This window comes from Microcaecilia unicolor, chromosome 7 (genome assembly GCF_901765095.1).
Source record: "Microcaecilia unicolor chromosome 7, aMicUni1.1, whole genome shotgun sequence".
NCBI lineage: Eukaryota > Metazoa > Chordata > Amphibia > Gymnophiona > Siphonopidae > Microcaecilia > Microcaecilia unicolor.
In genome coordinates this window covers 187,748,582-187,771,965 of record NC_044037.1, presented here as the reverse complement: position 1 = coordinate 187,771,965, position 23,384 = coordinate 187,748,582, and the positions used below count along the sequence as shown (strand labels likewise).

General features: G+C 43.2%; 1 protein-coding gene across 2 annotated transcripts in view; it reads right to left on the bottom strand.

Moving 5' to 3' along the window:
- BARD1 (BRCA1 associated RING domain 1) overlaps positions 1-23,384 on the bottom strand; it is a 169,770-nt gene that overhangs the window by 64,900 nt on the left and 81,486 nt on the right. The window contains exons 1-3 of one of the 2 annotated variants that reach the window (XM_030210468.1): positions 20,520-20,590; positions 19,124-20,160; positions 10,855-10,935 (exon numbers count right to left, since the gene is read on the bottom strand). In XM_030210468.1, the coding sequence (XP_030066328.1) occupies positions 10,855-10,935; positions 19,124-20,160; positions 20,520-20,586 (1,185 nt within the window). In that variant the 5' untranslated portion in view covers positions 20,587-20,590. Of the gene's footprint in view, positions 1-10,854; positions 10,936-19,123; positions 20,161-20,519; positions 20,591-23,384 lie in introns of those variants that run through there. The other variant, XM_030210467.1, reaches the window with a different exon arrangement.

The window sequence follows — 23,384 nt, the reverse complement described above, 5'->3', positions numbered from 1 at the left end:
TGTGTGTGGGGGCTATATTTTGGGTGTAGGGCAGTTTGTGGGGAAGTTGCAGAGAGTATTTAGGTGTGGGACAGTTAGTAGTGTGGTAGGGCAGGTGAAAAGGATAGATTTTGAGTGTGGGGCAGTTTTCAGGGTGATCTGACATTAGTGAGCTCAGTTTGCAAGAAGTGGTAAAGTTGCAGGGAGCAGTTTTCTGGGTTTTGGGCAATTTTCAAGTTTTTAGGGATGGGGCAGTTTGTGAGGTGGGGTAGTCATGGGGAGTAGTTTTTGGGGGGTGGGACAGTTTGCAAGGTGGAGTAATTGCAGGGAATCATTTTTTGGGGATGGGGCAGTTACCTGCAAAGGAGTATTTTTTTTTGAAGTGGAGCACCTTGTATTGGGAAGGGTAATTCTTGGGGGTGGGGGCAGTATGTGAGGAGTTCAGGCAATTATGGTAAGGTATTGTAGGGGTGGAACAATTTACAGGGTGGTGGGTCAGTTGTGGTGGTAGTTTCCGGACATAGAAAAATTTGGTGTTAGGTCAGTTGTGAGGGTTTTTGGGAGAGCACAGTTTTCAGGGTAGCTGTGTGATGTTAGTTTTGGGGGATGGAGCAAAAGAAGGTAGTTTTAGGGGTAAGGAAGTGTGTGCAGGAAATATTTTGGGGGCAGGGTGGTTTTGGGGTTTGGCAGAATAGAGAAAGGCTTCTCAACCCAGTCATCAGGGCATACCAAGTTCCATCGGGTTTTCAGAATATCTGCAATGAATATGCATGAGATAAATTTGCATACTAAGGAGGAAGTAAATGCCAATCTCATGTGGACATGTGTTGGATACAGTTGACTTGGATTTCAGTAAGGTCTTTTACATCGTCTCTCATAGGAGGCTCATGAATAAACTCAGCAGGCTAAAGTTAGAATATAAAGTGGTGAACTGAATTGGGAACTGGTTGACTGATAGATGGCACAGGGTGCTTGCAAATGGAGTCTACTCAGATGATAGAAATGTAAGTAGTGGAGTGCCTCAGGGATTGGTACTGGGGCTGATTCTACTCAGTATATTTGTGAGCGATATTGCTAAAGGGCTAGAAGGAAAAGTTTGCCTTTTTGTGGGCGACACCAAGATTTTCAACAGAGAGGGCGACACCAAGATTTTCAACAGAGGGAATGGACAATCTGAGGAGAGATCTACAAAAATTAGAACGGTCAGATGTTTGGCAGTTAAAATTTAATGCACAGAAGTGCAAAGTGATGCACTTGGGGTGTAGAAATCTAAAAGAGAAGTATATGCTAGGGAGTAAGAGACTGACACGCATGGAGCAGAAGAGACATCTTGGGGTGATAGTGTCTGAGGATCTCAAGGCAGCTAAACAATGTGTCAAGGCAGTGGCTGTTGCCTGAAGAATGCTAGGCTGCATAGAGATGTGTAACCAGCAGATGAAAGGAGGTGTTCATGTCCCTGTACAAGTCGTTGGTGAGGCCCCACTTGGAGTACTGTGTCCAGTTTTGGAAGCCGTATCTCTTCAAGGACATAAAAAGACTTGAGGTGGTTCAGAGGAAGGTGATAAGAATTGTATAAGGTTTGTACCATAAGACATATGAGAAGGGACTGGAGGAGTTGAATATGTACAAGCTAGAAAAACGGAAAGAGGTGATATGATACAGACATTTAAATACTTGAAAGGTATCAGTATTCAACAAACCTCTTCCAGAGACATAGGGGCAGTATAACTAGAGGACAAGAATGGAGGTTGCAGGGAGGTAGACTTAAGAGAAGCATTAGGACATACTTTGTCACAGAGAGGGTAGTGCACATCTGGAACGCCATTCCAGGAATGGTAGTAACAGTAAAAACTGGTGAGTGATTTAAAAAATGCATGGGATAGACACAGGGGATGCCTAAATAGAAAGAGAATGGAAATGCAATATGACTGTTGAGGTGTTACCTTGGGTAAGAGTAGTGGGAACTGAGGCTAATACCTAACAGACTTCTATGATCTGTGTCCCACAAATGGCAAAAAACTGAAAGAAGATTAGCCAAATACAGCTTAGGAGAACTGAGGCCGATGCCAGACAAACTTCTAAAGTCTGTGTCCCGCAAAAGACAAAGAAAATCCAGCATGGGGTAACTAAAGCTAATGCTGGACAGATTTCTACAGTCTGTGTTCTGCAAATGGCAAAAGACTGAAAGAAGGTTAACCAAATCCAGCATGGGGGAATTGATGCTGGACAGACTTCTATGGTCTGTGTACCACAAATGGCAAAAGATAGGTAACACTTATTGTCACATGCTGCAAATGAGGATGCTCTGCAGCTCAGGGGAGAGGGAAGACATCTTGACTGGTAAGTTGAATATTGTCAGAAATACTTATGATATGTAGTTATAACTAAGACTCCCATCATGTTTGGCATGATGGAGATTTGACAACCAGCGTTTAAGCATGGGTGACTGGGGCCGCACAGAGTGGTGGGCACAGCTCTGGCCATTTTGTTGGGCAAACTGGATGGACAATGTGGGTCTTTATCTGCCATCAATTCTGTATTACTGTGGACCCTGAAAACCTGATGGGAGTTGGTATGACCTGGGAACTGGGTTGAGAAGGCCTGGGGTAGAGAATGGGAAAAAGCAGTTTCAAAGGAGGAATTTCCTGTTATCTTTCATTGTATGTAACTATGTATGCTACAGAAGGTGGAACTCCTTTCTCCCATAGAAATGCATTGTGCCATTTTTGGAGGGTCCAATTTAGCCCATTTTTAAACTGACTTGTCTTTTTATCATACTTTTCCCACAAGCCAAATATCATCCCATTCCATTAATTTTTCTATGGAACAGAAAGAAGCTGGAACTCATTCTCCCACAGAAATGCATTGGGCCATTACATTTTTTGGAGGGGGGGAGAGGAGCATATATTTCTGGAACCCCCAGTCTGATACCATTGTGTCTTTTTACCTCATGCCAAGTTTCATCCCATTCTGTAAAATTTTTTAAGAATTATTTTGCCCCCAGATAGACATTTTTTACCCCTTTTGTACAATTCTTTCCAAATTCCACTGAGTTGGAAAGAATAAAAAGAGATATGAACAGAATACATCCAATCCAGAGGAGAGCTTCAAAAATTGAACATTTTGGAACATAAAGCTCTAGGAAAGAAGACTTAGACCTAAACATATCTGAGATGAGAACATAGAAAAAGGGACATGACTGAGACAGTTAAGTACTCTAAGGTTTAAACAATGTGCACGTTATAAGCATTTTTCAGTGGAAAAGGACATATTTATAATAATAATTCTCACCCAGGGAAGCACTGCCCGTCAGCACCACTCACTGTCCCTCATGCACCACTCCCTGCCACTCACTGTCACTGATAGACCCGCCCTCAGCCACGCCTCTTCCGCACATAATTCGCAACCCCAACGTTCTAAGTGAAGCTGCAACTTCCGGAATGTGAGGTGCCAGAGATCGGAATGTCTCCACGAGTGTCCGCCCCGCCCTCGCGTCGGAACATCATGTCGTCGTCATGACGTCCGAACAGCATCGCCGCCCCGCCCTCGTGTCAACACATCATCGAGAACGGTACCACACAATGCAAACGCCGCGATGCCGCCGCAAGCCCCCCTGCACGTCATGACGTTGAGGGCGGGTGACGATAACACAGAATACAAACGCCACGATGCCGACGCAAACCCCCTACAAACAACATTTGTGCCCGCCCCGCCCTCGCGTCTACACGTCATCACATCGAGGGCGGGTGAAGATAACACACACAACAAACGCAGTTCCAAACCTTGCCTTAATCGGAGCCGCGGAGGAGCGCGAGGGCGACACCCAACAAAATGCAGTGGCGTTAGGTAAAAAAATAAACACACACAACTGCACTCCTTCCTCCACCACATCGCACAGAACAAACGATTAGCCACAAACGTAAACACACACAGCTGAACTCCTTACTCCACCAGTTCACACAGAACAGACGGTCAGCATGCTATGCAGCATTGACATAACTCCCCTTCACTGGCAGGCAGGCAGGCAAGCAAGGAGGGAGGGAAGGGGGGGCACTCCTTACTCCACCAGTTCACACACAACAGACAATTAGCATGCTATGCAGCAGTGACAACACTCCCCTTCACTGGCAGGCAGGCAGGCAAGGAAGGAGGGAGGGAAGGGGGGTGGGCGACACCCTGCCACACACTCTCATTCACACACACACACACACACTCTCTCTCTCTCTCTTTCTCACAAACACACTCACACACAATCACTCTCTCTCACTCACAAACACATACTTCCATCTGCCAGGGAGAGACGGAAGGAAGGAAGGAAGGAAGGGGGCCACCCTGGGGGAGGGGGGCCACCCTGGCACACACTCTCATTCATACACACACACTCTCTCTCTGTCACAAACACACACTTGCACCTGGGAGGGAGGGAGGGAGGGGGGCTATCCTGGCACAAAATACCTTTCAAAACATTCATTGCACAAAACAAATACCTTGCTAGCACCCGTTTCATTGCTCTCAGAAACGAGCCTTTTTTACTAGTTTAAAATAAGAGGTCATGATATGAGACAGAAAAGGTACAGACTCAGAAGTATCATAAGGTGAAATTTAATTCATACCTGTTAGTATCTTTTCCTTGAGACCTGCTAGACTAGTTCATACCAATAGATTGTGTCCTCTTACCAGCAGATAGAGATACCGAACTGTTCCAGTGACATCAGCTGCGATCAGAAAGGGTGAGGGGGGCCCTATGTGCTAGTTGGCTCAGGGGCCCATAAACGTGTGATCCGTCCGTGCTGTGTACATCTTGCAGCACTAAATAAATGTTTAATAATTACACCAGAAACTAAGCAATAGTGTGAAGGAGGCAGAGTCATCATATTGAATGTCAGAGGAGCCCTGTGGCTATTAGGGTTACCGTATGGCTCCAGAAAAGGAGTAAAACACTAATTCTCAAAATATTCTCCCATATAATAAGCCTAAAAAACTTTCTAAACTTCAAATACTACTCGTGGAGTACAAAAAAATCTTGAAAGGGAAAAAGCCTCAGTACCCTCACCTCCACCCGTTGCACAAACTAATAAAGGGAAAGGGAATGGGACTTGATATACCGCCTTTCTGCGGTTTTTGCAACTAGATTCAAAGTGGTTTACATGGGGAAATGGAGGGTTAAGCGACTTGCCCAAAGTCACAAGGAGCTGCAGTGGGAATCAAACCCAGTTCCCCAGGATCAAAGTCCGCTGCACTAACCACTATTATAGGGTGAAAAGGACTTTACCAGGGTAACCTCTCACCACAGGCATAAAAAATCCTTTCAAAACAATTGTTAAAACTCCACTTGCATACAATTTTTGGACCAATATTTAAATGTGACAAAAAACAAGAAAGCAAAACCCGGACTGGATCAATCTGTCCTTTTTCTGGAGCCATATGGCAACCCTATTTTCTGTATCACATTAGAGTAATGAGGCACCGAGCATGTCAAGTCAGGTTTGAAATGTAATTGTTTGAAAAAGTATGTATCGACTAAGATGTGAGCAATTGCAAAGTGATGCATGTGGGAAAGAGGAACACAAACTATAGATGTATGAAGAACAGTTCCACATTAGGAATCACTGCCCAGGAAAAGGATCTAGGTGTCATCGTTGATACATTGAAACCCTATGCTCAGTGTGCAGTGGCATTTAAGAAATAGAATGTTAGGTATTATTAGGAAAGGAATTGAAAACAAAAATGAGGACATTATAATGCTTTTGTATCGCTCCATGGTGCGACTGCACTTCGAATACTGTGTGCAATTCTGGTCACCGCATCTCAAAAAAAGATAAAGTGGAATTGGAAAAAGTACAGAGAAGGGCGACAAAAATGATAAAAAGGATGGGACGACTTCCCTATGAAGAATGGCTGAAGTGGCTAAGTAGATGTGAATTGTTTGTTTAATCTTTCCAAAAACACTAGGATTAGGGGGCATGCAATGAAGCTACTAAGTAGTAAATTTAAAACAAATTAAATCAAATATTTCTTCACTCAATGTGTAATTAAACTCTGGAATTTGCTGCCAGAGAATGTGGTAAAAGCAGTTAGCTCAGCAGGGTTTAAAAAAGGTTTGGATAATTTCCTGAAAGAAAAAGTCCATAAGCTGGGAAACTCCACTGCTTATTTCTAGGATAAGCAGCATAAATTCTGTTCTGGTTTGGGATCTTTTCAGGTACTTGTGACCTGGATTGGCCACTGTTGGGAAACAGGATACTGGGGGCTTGATGGACCTTCAGTCTGTCCCAGTATGGCAATGCTTATGTTCTTAAGGCTGGTGGAGACTGGTACCTTTCAGTATGCTATTACCAAAGCAAAACAACTTATACTAAACCCCTAAGGGAACCACTGCAAAACACACCAAGACTTGAATAAACTAAGCTGATTTATACCATCAAATACCAGGGAAAGAAAACAAAATCTCTTGGAATAACATAGCTGCAGTTTTCTTTGGGGGGCGGTGGAGAGGTGGGTCCTACGAGTGGTCTAGCAGGACTCAAGGAAAGGAAATTAAAAAGGTATGAACACATTTTACTTTCCTTATTGTCCAGCTAGATCAGTCCATACCAAAGGAATTTAAAAAAACAGTCCTTTACAGAGTGGAGGAAGATGAGGCCTCTTGAATAACTGTCCTGCCAAAGGACACCTCATCACTGGCAAGAATACCAACCTTGCAGTGCTTCAACAAAAAAAATGTACAGCAATGACCAATCGCCATTCTAGAAATGTCTTCATGCTAAGCTGCCTGGGCCTCTGCCCAAGATGTTGCTTGAGCCCGCATAGAATACACTCGCAGGCCACCCAGAACTACTTTGTGACATGGGATGTAAGCATAGGGTTACCATATGGCTCCTTTTTCTGGAGCCATATGGTAACCCTATGTAAGCAGCCTCAATAGCTATCTTAATTCATTGTGATACAGAAGCTTTGTAGGCCACCTAACCCTTGTGCAGCCCTTATAACACAAACAGCCTATCCAAATTCCAGAAGAAATTTGTGGCCGTCATATAGCGGAGCAAGGCACTGCTTGTGAATCTTGAGAGAGAGAGAGAGAGAGAAAGAGAAAGAAAGAACCCTCACTATCCACAAAGGCTGGAAGGGAGATCACCCGATTCAAATGGATCGGTGTGATCACCTTAGGCAGAAAAGATGGGACAGTTCTAAGGGATGATATATCTTCTGAAAAAGACAAATCCAAGTCTCTCCAAGAGAGCCTGTAAATCTGAGCCCCTCCTGGTGAACAAATGGCAATCAGAAAAAGGTCTTCAAAGTGAGATTATTAATGGGGGCACATTTCAGTGGTTCAAAGGCTGGATCCTCTAATGTGTAGAGAACTAGATTAAGATCCCACTGGGGAAGAACTGGCTGCAGAGGAGGATGAATGTGCTTCACTCTGTGCAGAAACCTCATTATGTTTGATTGGGCCATCTGTGAATCTTATCCCTGAGTTGCAACCTGACCTTTAATAGAATTAAGAGTTACACCCTGCTCCAGCCCCTGCTGGACAAAGGCCAGATGGAAGTCACTCGCGTTGTCCATGTAGGTAGCTCCAGGCAACACATTAACTACTGAAGAACTTCCAAGTCTCTTACGTAAGCTTGAGATGAGGATCGATGATGAGCTTTAAGCAATGTGGAAATCACTTGCACTGAATGGACTTTCCTGGTAAGCCAGAAGGGATCCAGGTTCTCAACACTATGGGTCCCTGTCTCAGGATTCCACACTACCATGAAAGAGGAAGCAGGGAATCTGCCAATAGACACACTAGATTTACATACCAAGGTTGATGAGGCCATCAAGAGCACCAAGGATAGATGAGAGACAATCCTTTGGAGCACCCTGCCAATCAGCAGCCATGGAGGAAACACACAGAAAGGCTCCTGCTTGGTCACAGCTAAACCAAAACATCTATCCTTGCTAAACTAAACTGTCTGCTGCCCACTTGCATCACCGAGGGGCCTGTTTGATCACCACTGGACAGACTAAGAACTGGAGGAATTGGGGGAGGGGTCTAGTTTCCACAGTCTCCATGCTCCCCGAAAGGACAGCCCCTTCTGAGCTTTGGAAGTCAGAACAACACCTGCTGAGCTAGGCTCTCACACCTGTGTCCCCAAGCCTGGGTCCATGCCTTGTTGCTCCTGTCCATGAGCATCATCTGGAAGCTGCTGGAGCTTTGTCTCACCCAAATCCTTGAAGAGTTTCTTCAAGTCACTCTGAAAAGGAGGTGACCATGGAAAGGCAACTTACTCAAACAGTCCTTAAGGCACTATTTGCCACCTAATGTGAAGCCACAGCCACCTTTGGAAGAAGACGTGGACCAGATCATACAAGGCATCCAACAGGAATTTGGCATTGTACTCCAAGCCTCTGGGGACTCTGGCCACTGCAGGGCTCAAGCCACACAACTTCCATAAGGCAAGGTCTGTACCCCCATGGCAGTGGAGGAGAAGACTTGTGCCTTCCTATTGTGTGACTCATTAAAAGCAGAGCTCCCTCCACTGGGATAGTTGTCCTCTTGGTTATTATAGTAACCACAGAACTGACCCTTGGGAGAAGATAAAGCTTAAATATCTCATGACTGTAAGGATACCCACCAAGGTGTCCCAAATAGCCAAAAAACATCCAAAATAGAGTCCTATGGATTGGGAAAGCTTTAGCTGGCTTCTGCAGTCGTTCCAGGATGGGGTAACCATCAGCATCTTTTTCTAGACCTAGGGTCGAAATCTGGAGAGCTGAGGTAACAATCAATATGATGACTGAGCTCTCCCTTTCTCAATAGTCCAACCACCAGGGTCTCCTCATCTCTTAACAAGACATTCCCCACCAGAGGCCTTCTCCAAAAAGTCAGGTTGAGGCAGTTTAAGCGGTTATTAAAGACTTCTTTCTTTGTGGAAGCATTTATGTAAAGATGGCTGTTACAGTAGTGCAGTTCTGATGCAAGTCAGGGATATGAGTCGTCAATGGTAGTATATGATTTCCATGTATTTTGATTTTATTGTTGGTGCTGTAAGTATTTTTGCTTTGTATGATTTTTTGTAAACCGCTTTGAGTTAAGCGATCTATAAATGTGTTACATAAATAAGCAAGTCCCACAAATCCTCTGGGGGTGATGGATTGGACCCATTCCACGAAACCCTCTCATTCCCATCTGGCCTGTTTGGAAATGAACCCAGTGGTCCTTGGGGTGGGGGGGGGGGGGGGAATCCCAAATCATGAAGGAGCTCCCCTGACAAACCACATGCACAGTCTGAAATATCCCTGATCCATTTGGACTCAATACTCACTAGAGACCCCATCTGGTGTTCTCCCAGGAAGATTCCCACCTGTGACTGGTGAGAGGAAAACTTCTGCGGGGGCCCCCTGATGTGTGGGAACTTCTCTCTGCTGGCTCCCTTGCTTCAGTGGGATGGTACCAAAATGGCCACTGTTCCCGCCAAAGACAGGACAGCCAAAGATGCCATAACAGGTACATGTGCTGAAGCCAAATGACTCCCACTGTCCACCCCAATATCTTCCTCTGATGGGGCAAGCACAGTAGGCACTACTAAACATGCAGGGCAGATGCAGCCTGCAACACTGAGCTGCCAGGTCATGCAGGAGCCACATTTGCAGGAATGTGGCATAGAGTTGTTCTAAGTGGCACCTGCCACCCCTCCCCCTTCAATCCTCTCTCACTGACTTATCCTGGAACCGATCTGCCTGCTTCTCCCACTGGCGAGGAATACTCTCCCCTCACCACCCTAGGCTGCTTTTTTTTGCTGAGTCCAGCACTTAACCATTGTCTATTTTTAAAAATACTAAACTTTATTCTCACAGTAAGAGGTCGAAAGAATAGAGAGCCAGATTCACCCCCCAAAAATTGTATGCACTTTAAAGAGGCCCTGATGCCTCTGCCCCCCCCCCCCCCCCCCCCCCCCCCCAAGGCAGAGTACCTTTAGGGACTTGTGCCAGCTAGCATCTGCCAGCTGTGGCCCATGAGCTAAAGCTCAGGGCAGGGAGGAAGAAAGCCTACTGGCCATGACTTGAACCCCAGAAGTAACTGGACTCAAGGGCTCAACAGCAGGGACTGCAGTCTGGGGAGCCCAGCCTATCCTGCCTGATCCTATCATACCAGCCCAACGTATACCATCTGCCGAAGGTAGAGAAATACTGAAAATTACCAGCCTATACCAGCCCTTATATCAGTGATGTCACTGGAACAATTCAGTATCTTCACTTCCATCTACTGGTACGGTAGACACAACGGTCTAGCTGAATGAAAAAGAAAGACATAAGGGTGATAAACACATGGAAGTGTCTATTGATAGAGACAGTGGCAGTAAAACAATACCAAAATTTCAGAAAGCATTGCACGAGCTCAGAAATGCTTACAAGTGGAAAAGACAAGTGGAAACCAGAGATCAAGTGCAGTCTACTATACTGTAACAGACATGAGGAGAAACGATGGGCAATTATGATAATTCAGCACAGCTTGTAGACCTGTGGGTAACTTGTAATCACAGAACTATAAGCTAATTCTCAAAAAGTAAATACTTCATGGAGGTTCCCTTTCAAAATTTTGTCAGCAAACCCAGTGCGGTTACAAAATATCCACATATTTACAACTGCACAGAAACGCTTTCAAGACATGTACTGGAAAGTATGAACTAAAATTTAAAAATGCAACCTCTGTGCTTGCTTAATGCAACCTCTGTGCTTGCTTTCCCTTCCATAACCTAATCCCATGTATACTTTGTACCTGTACAGACAGGGATTAGGGCCCCTGATAATTAGACCACATTTTTATGAGGATAAAACTAAATTAACCCACTTAAACTGATTATTGCTATCATATGATTTAATGCTTACCAGTGGTGTCCATCCAGCATGGTCTTTAACATTGGGGTCTGCACCACTGAGAAGGAGCTGTTCCACAATTGGTACATCACCCTACATGAAAAGAAATACCCAGTAATTCATAAAAGGAAGTCATGTAAGCCAGGAAATGATATAAATGACAGAAAAAATGTAATTGTCTACACCTGGGAACTTCAAAGCTCATACACTTAAGTACACAATTGTCTGGATCTCAGTTATATTAAAAATGCCAAGTCTCAAGGTTTTATGAAAGCAATGATAGCTCATCAAGGATTCTTGATTTGAAGCTGCAAGACCATTGCTGGACTTCAATAATGACCATGTATATTAAATGATAACATCTGAGGCACCAAACCCTTGTCTACATCAGGCCTCAACAAATTTTTTTAATAAATTTATGAGCCAGCCCAAAAACTTCAGAGCCAGTGGTGCAGGCATCTCTCTCTACTCCTTCCACACTCCTCCAGCACTGTCCCCAGTTCTTCTGAAAATTACAAGCAAGTTCCAGGCATGTTGCTGATATTAAGGACACAAGCTGAGGACGTACAGACATTTTTTCCACAATAGCAAACAATTATTTAGACCTAGACAGGAAGCTTAGTCAATCACATAACACATTGATATTCATTAAGTGCTATTAAGTAATGTTGTTTTTCATCAAGTACTGGATTTTTACATTAAATTCGCTCACCTACGCAGTGAGCATTTCTGACTGCAATGTAAAGCAGAGAATTATGTTCTTACATCTGATCATAACCTCTTTAGAGGGAGCAATCTACTCTAGCGTGGCCAACAATGATGAATTCCATAGGTCCACTGCTTCAGTAACAGTATACTCTTCAACATCAGGCAATTTTGGTAACCATAAATTCTTCAGATCATCTATTTTATAACCACCTCATATGTTCTGTGTTCTTGGGGGCAACAGATTTTTTTTCTCCAATATTTCTGTAACAAGCTGACATTTAATTAACCTATGATCAGACCAAGGAGAAATTGGGTCTTACCTGATAATTTTCTTTCCATTAGGCCTTCCCAGAATTCCAGAACCTTTGGGCCAGCTGTGTCCATCAAATCAGCAAGTGGCGATAGAGAACTGAAAACTGAGTTCAGACATACCTCTTGGCATCCAGTCCAGCTCCTCAGTATTTACGTAGACAAGAAGTAAGGATAATAGTCTGAACAAACACAACAACCTTAAAGAACTCACTAACCCAACACTAACCAGACAAGCAAACATGTATGGACCTCTCTCATCTCTGAACAACTTATAGAGAACAAGAGATATGCAGGAAGCACTGTGCAAGACAGTTGTTATTTGGGCCATTACTTCATACTGATTTTAATGCTTAAAAGCATCTCAGAAACCTTGAGCGGGCCTCTGGAATAGTGGGAAGGACTAGTGGAAAGAAAACTATCAGAAGGCCTAATGTATCTTTGCATTACACAGATTCCCACTATTCCAGAACCTGTGGGATGTTTAAAATCAATCCCTAGAGTGAGTGAAGTCCTGGCACCACTGTCCTGAGGACTGAAGCTCCAAACCTGTCTTCCGAACACACTGCAACGTCCACACTGTAGTGCTTGGTAAAGGTATGCAGCATCAACGTCAACGCCTTGCAAATATCTGACAGAGACAGTAAGGTAATCTCCGCTCAAGATATCGCTGTATGCCTCATAGAATGAGCCCACCAGGCCTGAGGAGTCTGCTTCTCTTCAAGCAAATATGCTGATGCGATTGTCTCCTTCAGCCATCTAGCAATTGTGGGCTTGGAAGCCATGAAGCCAAGCCTCTGTTTACCAAAAAGCACAAACAGTCTGTCCGATTTATGAAATTCATTCATAACTTTCAGATATTTAATGAGGACTCTACACACATCAAGAAGCTTCAAGGAAGAACACCAAATCTCTTCATCTTCTCTGCAACAGGACAGAAGTTGTTTGATTGAAACACAGATTGTTTGAGATGAACTGCTGATACCAGTTTCAGAAGAAAGGAAAGAGTTATGCGCAGGGAGACCCCCACCTCCGAAAAACGGAGAAAGGGATCCCGACAAGAAAGCCTAAATCTCCAAAATCCTATGTGCCAACACAACAGCCGCCAAGAACACTTTACCATAAGATCTTTTAAGGAGGCCTTCCAGAGTTGCTCAAAAAGAGGCTTCTGCAGAGCCCGAAGGATTACATTAACCCATTAGTGCTCAATATTCCCATAATAAGCCATATGGGAACACTGGACACTAATGGGTTAAGGCTTCACTCTGGACATGGCGTATGAAAGGGATGCTGCAAATGGCCTGCTCACCATAAGAATCAAACGATATCCAGGTGAGTCAAAAGACATGTCCTCTGTAGTTGGTCGCTGAAATAGGCAAAAGCTACAACCTAAACTTTTTGAAAACCCAACACCAATCCTTTCTGATGGCCTGCCTAGAGAAATGATAGGATGTCCGCAATCTAAGCACAGAAGGGAGAAATCCCGCACTCAGAACACCAGCCTTAGAATGTCAATCACACCCTCGCATACACCATGGATGTAGAGCATTTCCAAGCTTGAAGGAAGGTAGCAATGACAATCAGATCTTCCAATGAGCACTGGATCTTGCTTCAAGTAGGCCATGTACCTGCAGAAGATGAAGAGGATCCCCGTCCAGCAGCCAAATCAGGTCCGTGTACCACAGCCCTTGCGGCCCATCCATGGCTATGAGAATTATTTGACCCCGGTGCAATGTGATCCTTTTCAATGTGCTGCGCACCATGGGCCATGAAGGGCTTTCGCCCGATACACAGCACAGAAATAGTACTACTCACCCTACTACTACTACTTAGCATTTCTATAGCGCTGCCAGGGTTACGCAGCGCTGTACAAGTTTAACATGGGGAAGGAACGTCCCTGCTCAAAAGAGCTTACAATCTAAAGGTTACAAACTATGTAGCCAAATTCAAGCAGGAAATAGCAATAGGAAACAACATCCTCCTCCTCCAATTCGACATGTCTAGTGCACTCGACATGGTAAACCATAACATATTAATAAGATTACTTGACAAATTCAGGATTGCTGGCAACATACTTAACTGGATCAAGGGTTTCCTAACCACAAGAACCTATCAGGTAAAGTCAAAATCAAACATATCATCACCGTGGAAAACAGATTGCAGAGTACCACAAGGCTCACCGCTATCCCCGATCCTCTTCAACCTAATGATGACCCCACTAGCCAAGGCCTTATCCAGTGGTATGCTGGAGCTGGCTCGCACCGGCTCGCAAGAGCCGTTTGTTAAATTTTCTGGCAACTTGCGAGCCGGTTGTTGGCCCGTGCGAGCCGGCTCGCCTCCGCTCCCCCGCCCCGCAAATCCATCTTCCGTCTGCCCTCTGCTCCCCATAGTAGCCCTGCTGGTTTCCTTTCTGCACTGCCGCTGCCGTCCTGCCTTAAAAAAATTAATTTTCCCTCGAGGCGCGCCAGCGTTGAAGCGAAGGCAGCAGGCTCAGCTCGGTTCCTGCCTTCGTTCCGTTTCTTCACATCAGGGCTCCGCCCTTGCGCAAACAGGAAATACGTCAGGCAAGGGCGGAGCCATGATGCGAAGAAACGGAACGAAGGCAGGAACCGAGCTGAGCCTGCTGCCTTCGCTTCAACGCTGGCGCGCCTCGAGGGAAAATTAATTTTTTAAAGGCAGGACGGCGGCGGCAGCGCAGAAAGGAAACCAGCAGGGCAACTATCGGGGAGCAGAGGGCAGACGGAAGATGGACGACCAGGGGAGCGGAGAGGGCTGGAAGATGGCGGAGAGGAGGGCAGGGGGGAGACGAGGATTGCTGGACATGGGTGGGTGGATGGAGGGCAGGGGAGAGGAGGGTTGCTGGACATGGGTGGGTGGGTGGATGGAGAGGAGGGAAGGGGGAAGAGGAGGTTTGCTGGACATTGGTGGATGGAGGGGAGAGGAGGGTTGCTGGACATGGTTGCATGGAGGGCAGGGGAGAGGAGGGTTGCTGGACATGGGTGGAGGAGAGGGAAGGGAGAGAGAAGACATGCTGGACATGGGTGGATGGAGGGCAGGGGAGAGGAGGGTTGCTGGGCATGGGTGGATGGAGGGCAGGGGGGAGAAGAGGGTCGCTGGACATTGGTGGATGGAGGGGAGAGGAGGGTTGCTGAACATGGGTGCATGAAGGGGAGAGGAGGGTTGCTGGAATTGGGTGCATGGAGGGCAGGGGAGAGGAGGGTTGCTGGACATGGGTGGAGGAGAGGGAAGGGAGAGAGAAGAAATGCTGGATATGGGTGGAGGGGAGGGAAGAGTGAGGAATGAGATGAGAAGAGGGAAAAGGAAGAGAGGAGAATAACTGCAAATGGATGGAGAAAATAGGCAGAAGCTGAGGACCAGAAATGAAGAAGAAAGGAGGAAAGAAATAAATGGAAAGGAAGCCCTGGAAACGGAGTTAAGAAGACAGATAGCAGCAGAATCGGATACTGGGCCAGCATGACCAGAAAAACAGTCACCAGACAACAAAGGTAGAAAAAAACTCATTTTATTTTCATTATAGTGTTTGGAATATGTTCACCTTGAGAATCAGGTGCTCAACATTAAAAGTTTATATTTATTTACTTATTTATGGCATTTTATCCCACATAAAACATGAATTAGATTGGAACCTGGGATCATTTAATAGTTTTTTCCTGGAGAGAGTAATGCATTGCCTGCCCCCCCCCCCCCGGCTATAGCCAGCTCTGCAATTTGGGGGGGGGGGGGGCGCAGAGGTGGATGGAGGGGCGCAGAGGTGGACGGGGGGAGCGCAGAGGTGGACCGGGGAGAGAGCCTGTTGTTAAAAATTTACCAGCACACCACTGGCCTTATCCCTTTCATCTATGCAGACAATGTCACTATATACATCCAGATCCACACTGATAGAAATCGCTAACAAAATCAAGACTGGCTTGAATACCATGGACTCTTGGGCAAATGCATTTCAACTAAAACTCAATACAGAAAAAACTCACTGTCTTATCCTATCATCCCAATACACCATGGACAATCCTGCAACTATCAACACCCCAGACCACACCCTCTCTGTCTCAGACAGCCTGAAAATCCTCAGCGTTACACTGGACTGCAACATTACACTAGAAAGCCAAGTAAAATCCACAACAAAGAAAATGTTCTACTCAATGTGGAGACTCAAACGCGTGAAACAATACTTCTCGAGGGAAACATTCCGCAACCTGATACAATCAATGGTACTAAGCCATGCTGACTACTGCAATGGAATCTACGCAGGATGCAAAGAACAAATCCTAAAGAAACTTCAGACTGCACAAAACACAGCTGCAAGACTCATCTTCGGAAAAACATGATTTGAAAGCACAAAACCCCTTCGCGAAAAACTAAACTGGCTCCCAAAGAACGCATTGCCTTCAAAATCTGTACTATGGTTCATAAAATCATATACGGTGAAGCATCGGATTACATGACAGACCTAATTGACCTACCAGCCAGAAACTCATCCGTATCTAAACGAACGTACCTAAATTTACACTACCCAAACTGCAAAGGACTCAAATACAAATCAACTTAAGCATCAGCACACAACTATGGAACGCACTACCAAAAGACTTGAAAACCATATACAACCATCTACACTTCAGAAAGACACTCAAGACCCACCTGTTTAAAAAGGCATACCCCTACAGATCCAACGTAAATGCCTGATCTCTACGACACAACGCAAAAGTTCGTAACGGCCATCACCGAACTCTCCCGTCGAACGATTCCTCTTTGTGGTCCTAACCTATCACAACTTCACCTTGTATTTGTATACACCGGAGTCTGCAACTGCTCTCCGGCACTATGTAAGCCACATTGAACCTACAAAGAGGTGAGAAAATGTGGGGTACAAATGTAACAAATAAATAAATAGGTAAAATGGCTGCTGCGACCTCCAGGATTATTGTTTGTTTTTCTCGTCTGTAAAGCTTGTATTTGCCCAATAGTTTTAACTGTATGTTGTATTTTCTTGTTAAAACCAATAAGGATTGATTAAAAAACAACAAAAAAATTGTCCAATATGGGCTGGTCACGCTAGAAAACTGTTGGTACATTTCAACATAAGATCAATTTATGTACCAACCTGCAACAGTAATGGTGTGAGGTTTGGAACATTATTTCTCATATAATTCCATATGATTTGACCTTCTCATTTCCCGCTCTGCCCGTTTCCTACATCATGTTTCTCCAAATAAGAAAAAATTGATTAACATTATGATTGCTAGCTATAGCTGTGAAAGTGGTGATTAAGAATGGCAACAGCCTATGAAAATGAGTTCAGCTTTTTGGTAGAACTAGATATGTTTAACACCACTGATCTCTCCAACTCACTTAACCTCAATAACAATATCTCATGGACCAACAAATCAAATTGCAGCTGACAAATCCAACTGCCTTCCTCTGTCTGAAAGCAAACAAATTGCACAACCCAATATTTCTGTACTGTGCATACTCCTAAAAGCAGAATGTGAAGTGTGTAAGATATTAATAAGTGTCAAAGAGTTGGTACAATTGAGAAGAAACTATTTACTTGCAGTATTTTTCTTTACAGATTCAAAATAAGAAAACAGTGAATACGGGAGCTACCAAATTCTGGACACCTATTTCACAGAAATGAATCTTGTACATTTACTATAGCAAGTTAAGAATCTTTCTATTTTTACCCACGTGTCCTTGTAGAACTCTTCTAGCTCAGAAGTATTCTTATGTTTTCTTGTATGCTCTGCATGTTTGAGATCTCCCCACAGATTGTTTTGGACCATCATATGTATAAGATTGATGACTCAAGCAGGTCATAAAGGATTTCAACCTTATAACTTCCTCAAATGAATGTAACCATCAATCAGTGTTCAGTAGTGTCTCAGGGGCCCTTTTACTAAGCTGCATAGGCGCCTACGTGCGCCAAATTGGAATTACTGCCCAGTTAGTGTGTGGCCCTTGCGGTACTTTCAATTTTGGCGTGCGTCTGCTACGCGTGTCTGAAAAATATATTTTTATTTTCTGACACGTGGCAGCTATGCGTGTCAAGTGGAATTTGACACGTGTAGACCATTACTACTACTACTATAAATCACTGCTCAGTTACCGCGTGAGACCTTACCGCCAGGTCAATGGCGTGCGGTAAGGTCTCAGACCCAAAATGGACGCACAGCAATTTTCATTTTACCACACGTCCATATTCGGCAAAAAAAAAGCATTTTTTTTATACGTGTGCTAAAAAATAATTCTGCGCGCTCCCAAAACACATGTCTACACTACCGCAGGCCATTTTTCAGTGCACCTTAGTAAAAGGACCCCTTAGTAACTTAAAACTCCTAAGTCCATCTGAAACAAACAAAACTACTTAAAAAATTTTCCAATTATCTCTTCAATCAAAATCTTTATTCTGTTCCCTCACTTCTTTATATCTTACTTACTTTGTTCACCTGACATGATATATTTCAAATTCTCTATGCCAGCGATGAAATGAAGTGGTCCCACTCACATTCAATAAAGTCTTAGCTCTTCCTACATAAAACATATATGGCAGCCTCATTTTATCACACTTTGGAGTTTTAAGTTACACTGAGACATTACTGAACACTGAAACACGGATATATTGGTTTGATTATGGTGGACCAATGACAATTCATAGGACAAAGTGATGAAATTAATGACTCAAGAAAGTAAAAAATGATTTCTATTTTCTTATATACCTTCTTTTGAAATACTAAAAAAACAATTCTTTAAAAATACAAGTTGGTCATTGTGTGAGACTGGATTAATTGGATTAATTACCAACTCGTTACTCTGACTTTTTTTTAAAATATTTTATATTAGAATGTCAGAAGGATTGAAATACGCATACACGTCTTCATCTGACTAACTGAAGGCCTAATAAATTACTAAACTTTTTTGGACTTAACAACCTTAAAGAAAAGTAGTAATTAATCAACAGGATGTTCATACCTTTACACTGGCAATTATTTTCAGTCAATTAAAATCAGAAAATAAACAGTAATTATACTTTAAAATTTACAAAAAGATATTATGTTTAACTTTATATCATGCAGAAATTGTGTCAGCTTCTATTCCCTTTAGTGAAACATACAGTTTGACCAAAGGTGCCTAATCATTTACATAGAACTGTACAAGCCCATCCCAACTGCAAACTTCTTCCTACTGAAATACACAGTACATCAGTTATTCCTGGATCACAGAATTATTAATATACTATAAACTATCCTACCTTTATAGATGCAACATGCAAAGGTGTTTCTCCTTTGTGGTTTCTCTTGGTGTTTGAAAGTCTGCTTGGGGATATCTGCATAACCAAAGGGCTCCAATGTCCAATCTTTGCCCCATCAGCAGTATTAGGCAGCAAAGTGCTGGAAGATTTGGAAAACTTGGTAACAGTAGGACTATCCATATTTTTAACAGCCTTTATAGTATTTCTTTGGGGAAGAGAAGAAATGACAGGACCTGCAGTAACTGATGACAAACTCTGTGTTATGCTTTCAGATTTTTTTTCTGATGAAAACCCTAAGCAATCTTCATGAACACAAAAGTGGCCACTGGCATGCAGCTTGCTTCTTTTTTGTCGTTTGCAGGCAGGGAAAGTAGCATTGAGACATCGTAACTGCCGTCTTTTACATTTCACAGGAGTAATACTCATTTCTGAAGACAGTGGTTTCTCTGAAACAAAACTGCTACTGCCGAATGTTTCACTAGTATAGGTTGGCTCCCTGTTTTGCAAAGTTTTGGTTCCTATGGACAAATAGCATAGTTTTTCATTCTGAATCAAGCTGGATTCAAGATCAGGCCCAGCATCTAACACTGTCTTCCCTACAGTATTTAATTCCGGGCCGCAGAGAACCAAAGGCTGACTGCAAAATGAAACAACTTTTTCTACATGGGACTGCATCAGATCATCTTCTGAGATCTGCACACCTATTTCACTGCCCTCTTTTTGTTCTTCCTTTCCAAAACCCCACGCTAAGTTAATGTCTGTTAGGCTTTTTTTTATCACATTTTTGCATCTTGATTTCTTTTCCTTCTTTGGTGGCTTTTCATTTGGTGGAGAAGGCAAGAAATCATACATATTACATGATGCTTGAACTGATGTTCCACCAAAGACCACTGGTGGCTGCTGCTGCTGCTTTTGCTCTTTATCCAAAATATATCGGACTCTCTTACTGCGAGGGCTGAACCACATTCTTATCTGCTTCTTCTTGTGTTCTGCTTCCTTAACAGGACTGTCTTTCAGGTGTACATTATCAGTTCTTTCTGGATGAGTAGAAAAAGACAAAGTGCATTATTAGTTGTATGCCCAATAGTATTCACAATCTGATCTCACCATCCCCCATAAAAAAAAATATTAGAGAAATAACTATTTCTTTTAACACTACCACTGCAAAAGATCAAATAAACAGCTTATAAAACCACAAAAGTTCTCATACAGAAAATGTTATAAGAAGGTCCTATGTTGTCTTGAAAGCACTAGTGAATCCTTATCTTTCAATACTTCTTAAATTTGTCCAACAAAAAGTATCAGAGCCATACAAACAATTTATTTTTCGCTAGGACCAATATTATTGTTAATAGTGCTGCACCTTCATTTTAAAAAATAGAAACTTGTAACAGACCTTGACAAATTTCACTGAATCTAGGAGCCAGCAGAGATCTTTTGTTTCTCCTCCACCACACACCCATTGTTGTCCCCTGTGGAGGGGAGGGGAAAGAAAATAACTTCCGAGATCAGCAGCTTTTTAGCAACTAATGTACTAGGCTCTTTTCCCATTCTGGATCTATAACCAAAGAAAGTTTAGTATATCAGTATCCTATAGGTACCACTGCACATCACCACCCAGCAGTTTCCCTTCCTCAAGCATGCTGTCAGCTGTGTTATATAACCCCCTTGATATTTGAATCAAAGAAGTAATATCCTTTTTGTTTCACATATCACCATGACCTGGGTCCCTACTAGTCTCTCCTCTCCTCCTCCCCCCCCCCCCCCCCCCCCCCACCAGGCTTCACCCAGTCTCTCTCTCTCTACCACCCCTAGTCATCACCCAACCTTTCTCTCTACCTCCTCTCACAAAAGGCTCCACAGTACTTTTCTCTCACGCTTCCTCTTCCCAAGCCTCCATCCAGTCTCTCTTAGACCTCCCCCTAACCACCCAGTGTCTCTTTCTTTTTCACACATCTCCCCTAGCCTTCACCTAGTTCTCTCTCTCTCATATCTCCCTTCAGCCAGTTCTCTCTCTCATATCTCCTTTCAGCCTTCACCCAGTCTCTCTCATATACCCCCCCCACCTAGCCTTCACCTAGTCTCTCATGTACCCCCACCTAACCTTCACAGAGTCTTTCTCTCTCAAACTCCCCTCTCCTCGTGTAGTTCCTCTCATTTTCTCTCTTGTTTTTTTTTTACTCCCAAGCAATTAATGGGCCTGAAAACTTATTTATTCCTCTCACCTTGCTAACTGCAACTGCTGAAGAAAAAGTGTGTTTTTACTTCCCCACCTAATTCAGCTCTCTGAAAGTCTGAGTGGAATAGTGAGGGAAGTTCAAACTGGTCTCCTGGTTTCAAGTCTTGTGAGAATTGAAACATCAATGGCTCAAGCTTTCAGAGAGCAAAATTGCAGTGGGTAAGCAGGAAATATGATGTTTCTTTGGCAACAACACAAAACAAACATTCAGGGGTATGAAATCCCGTGTGCTCAGGTAAAATTTCTAGGCACAATGGCAACCTGGCTCCCAGGATTTTGTCAAGATCTGGCTTATAGTAATTTATTATTTATTTAATTTGGGACAACTGCATCTCCTAATCAGTCTTTATTTAGGCCTTATCAGAGCTGACATATATCTAGGGTGGATGATGCAATTGTGACAAGCATCTCAGCAATTGGTGCTTAAATTTGAGGAATGGCTCCTAGATTTTAAAAAAGCTGTTACAGCTTGGACTAAACACAAGAGCCTCAACTTGATCCATCATCTACTACACCGTAGAGATCACAAAATAATCTTCTCTCTTTCCACAGAAACAGCAGTGCAAATTTATAACAATTACAAACAGTTGTTAAATATGAAATAAATGATGGAAGGATTCCAGTAATGCCAATGGGAATGTTATTTATTTGATTCTTCTATCCCACATTATCCAAATACAATTATTCAGCTCTATGTGGCTTACATAAGTCATAAGTAATAAACGGTACAATTTAATATGTAATACATGTTATGAAAACAGAGTTAAAAGAACATTCTTGAAAAAGTAGTGGCAAAGAGAAATATCTTGGCTAAAACCAATTTCAACATCTAGTGAAGGAATTTATTGAAAAGAAAAGCCTTCAAGAATTTGCGAAAGGTCAGATAGTTATTGAGTTGTCTTATTTTTCTTGGGATAGAATTCCACCATTAGTGCCTGAGAGAATTCTCAAGTTAGAGTGGATTTGTATTTGATATTTTGTAATTAGGGAAGTATAGAATGCGACAATCCCTTGCAGTTAAAGTTGAGTTTTGAGTTGGAAGGTCTATCATGTCAAACATATAGTCTGGAGCCATCCTGAAATAATTTTGTAAATAAAAGTATACATTTTGAAAATGATTCTAGCTTTAATAGGTAACCAATGAGGAGCGGTGATGCCCTTTCAAATTTAGTGACTTTGAAAACCAGTCGAGCAAAAGTGTTTGTAATTTCCTTAATAGTAATTCCTTATTCCCTAGGTAGATGGCATTACATAGTAACATAGTAGATGACGGCAGAAAAAGACCTGCACGGTCCATCCAGTCTGCCCAACAAGATAAACTCATATGTGCTACTTTTTGTGTACAACTGACCTTGATTTATTTCTGCCATTTTCAGGTCACAGACCGTAGAAGTCTGCCCAGCACTAGTCCCACCTCCCACCACCAGCTCTGCAACCCAATCTCGGCTAAGCTTCCCCTACAGTGTTAGTATAATATGAAGAAAGAAATCCCTAAAACATTCAAAGTAATGAAACCATACAATTCAACATACTATAACACATTGTAAAGCAATAATTGGTCAATAGAACATCCAGTTCAACAGGGACGCATAGATCATGAAAATGTGTTCTGGAACCAAAGAAGAAACAGTCGCCGCAACTTCTCAAATTTCATCAGCTTACCACGTTTTTGAGCAGTCAGCTAACACAAATAAGCTTCCCAAAGGGCATTTCTTACTTGAGAAGAGGTAGGAAGCACCTTTGTACACTAACATTTAGCCACCTCACGGCAGAGGACCACAATACAAGGCAATAGCAATTTAACAATCTCTGGTGGCACTGATGCGTGTGGCAAATGCAAAAGAAAAAGACTAGGATTAGCCATTATGGAACACACATTACATAGTAACATAGTAGATGACGGCAGAAAACGACCTGCACGGTCCATCCAATCTGCCCAAGAAGATAAACTCATATATGCTACTTTTTGTGTATAACTGACCTTGATTTGTTTCTGCCATTTTCAGGGCACAGACCATAGAA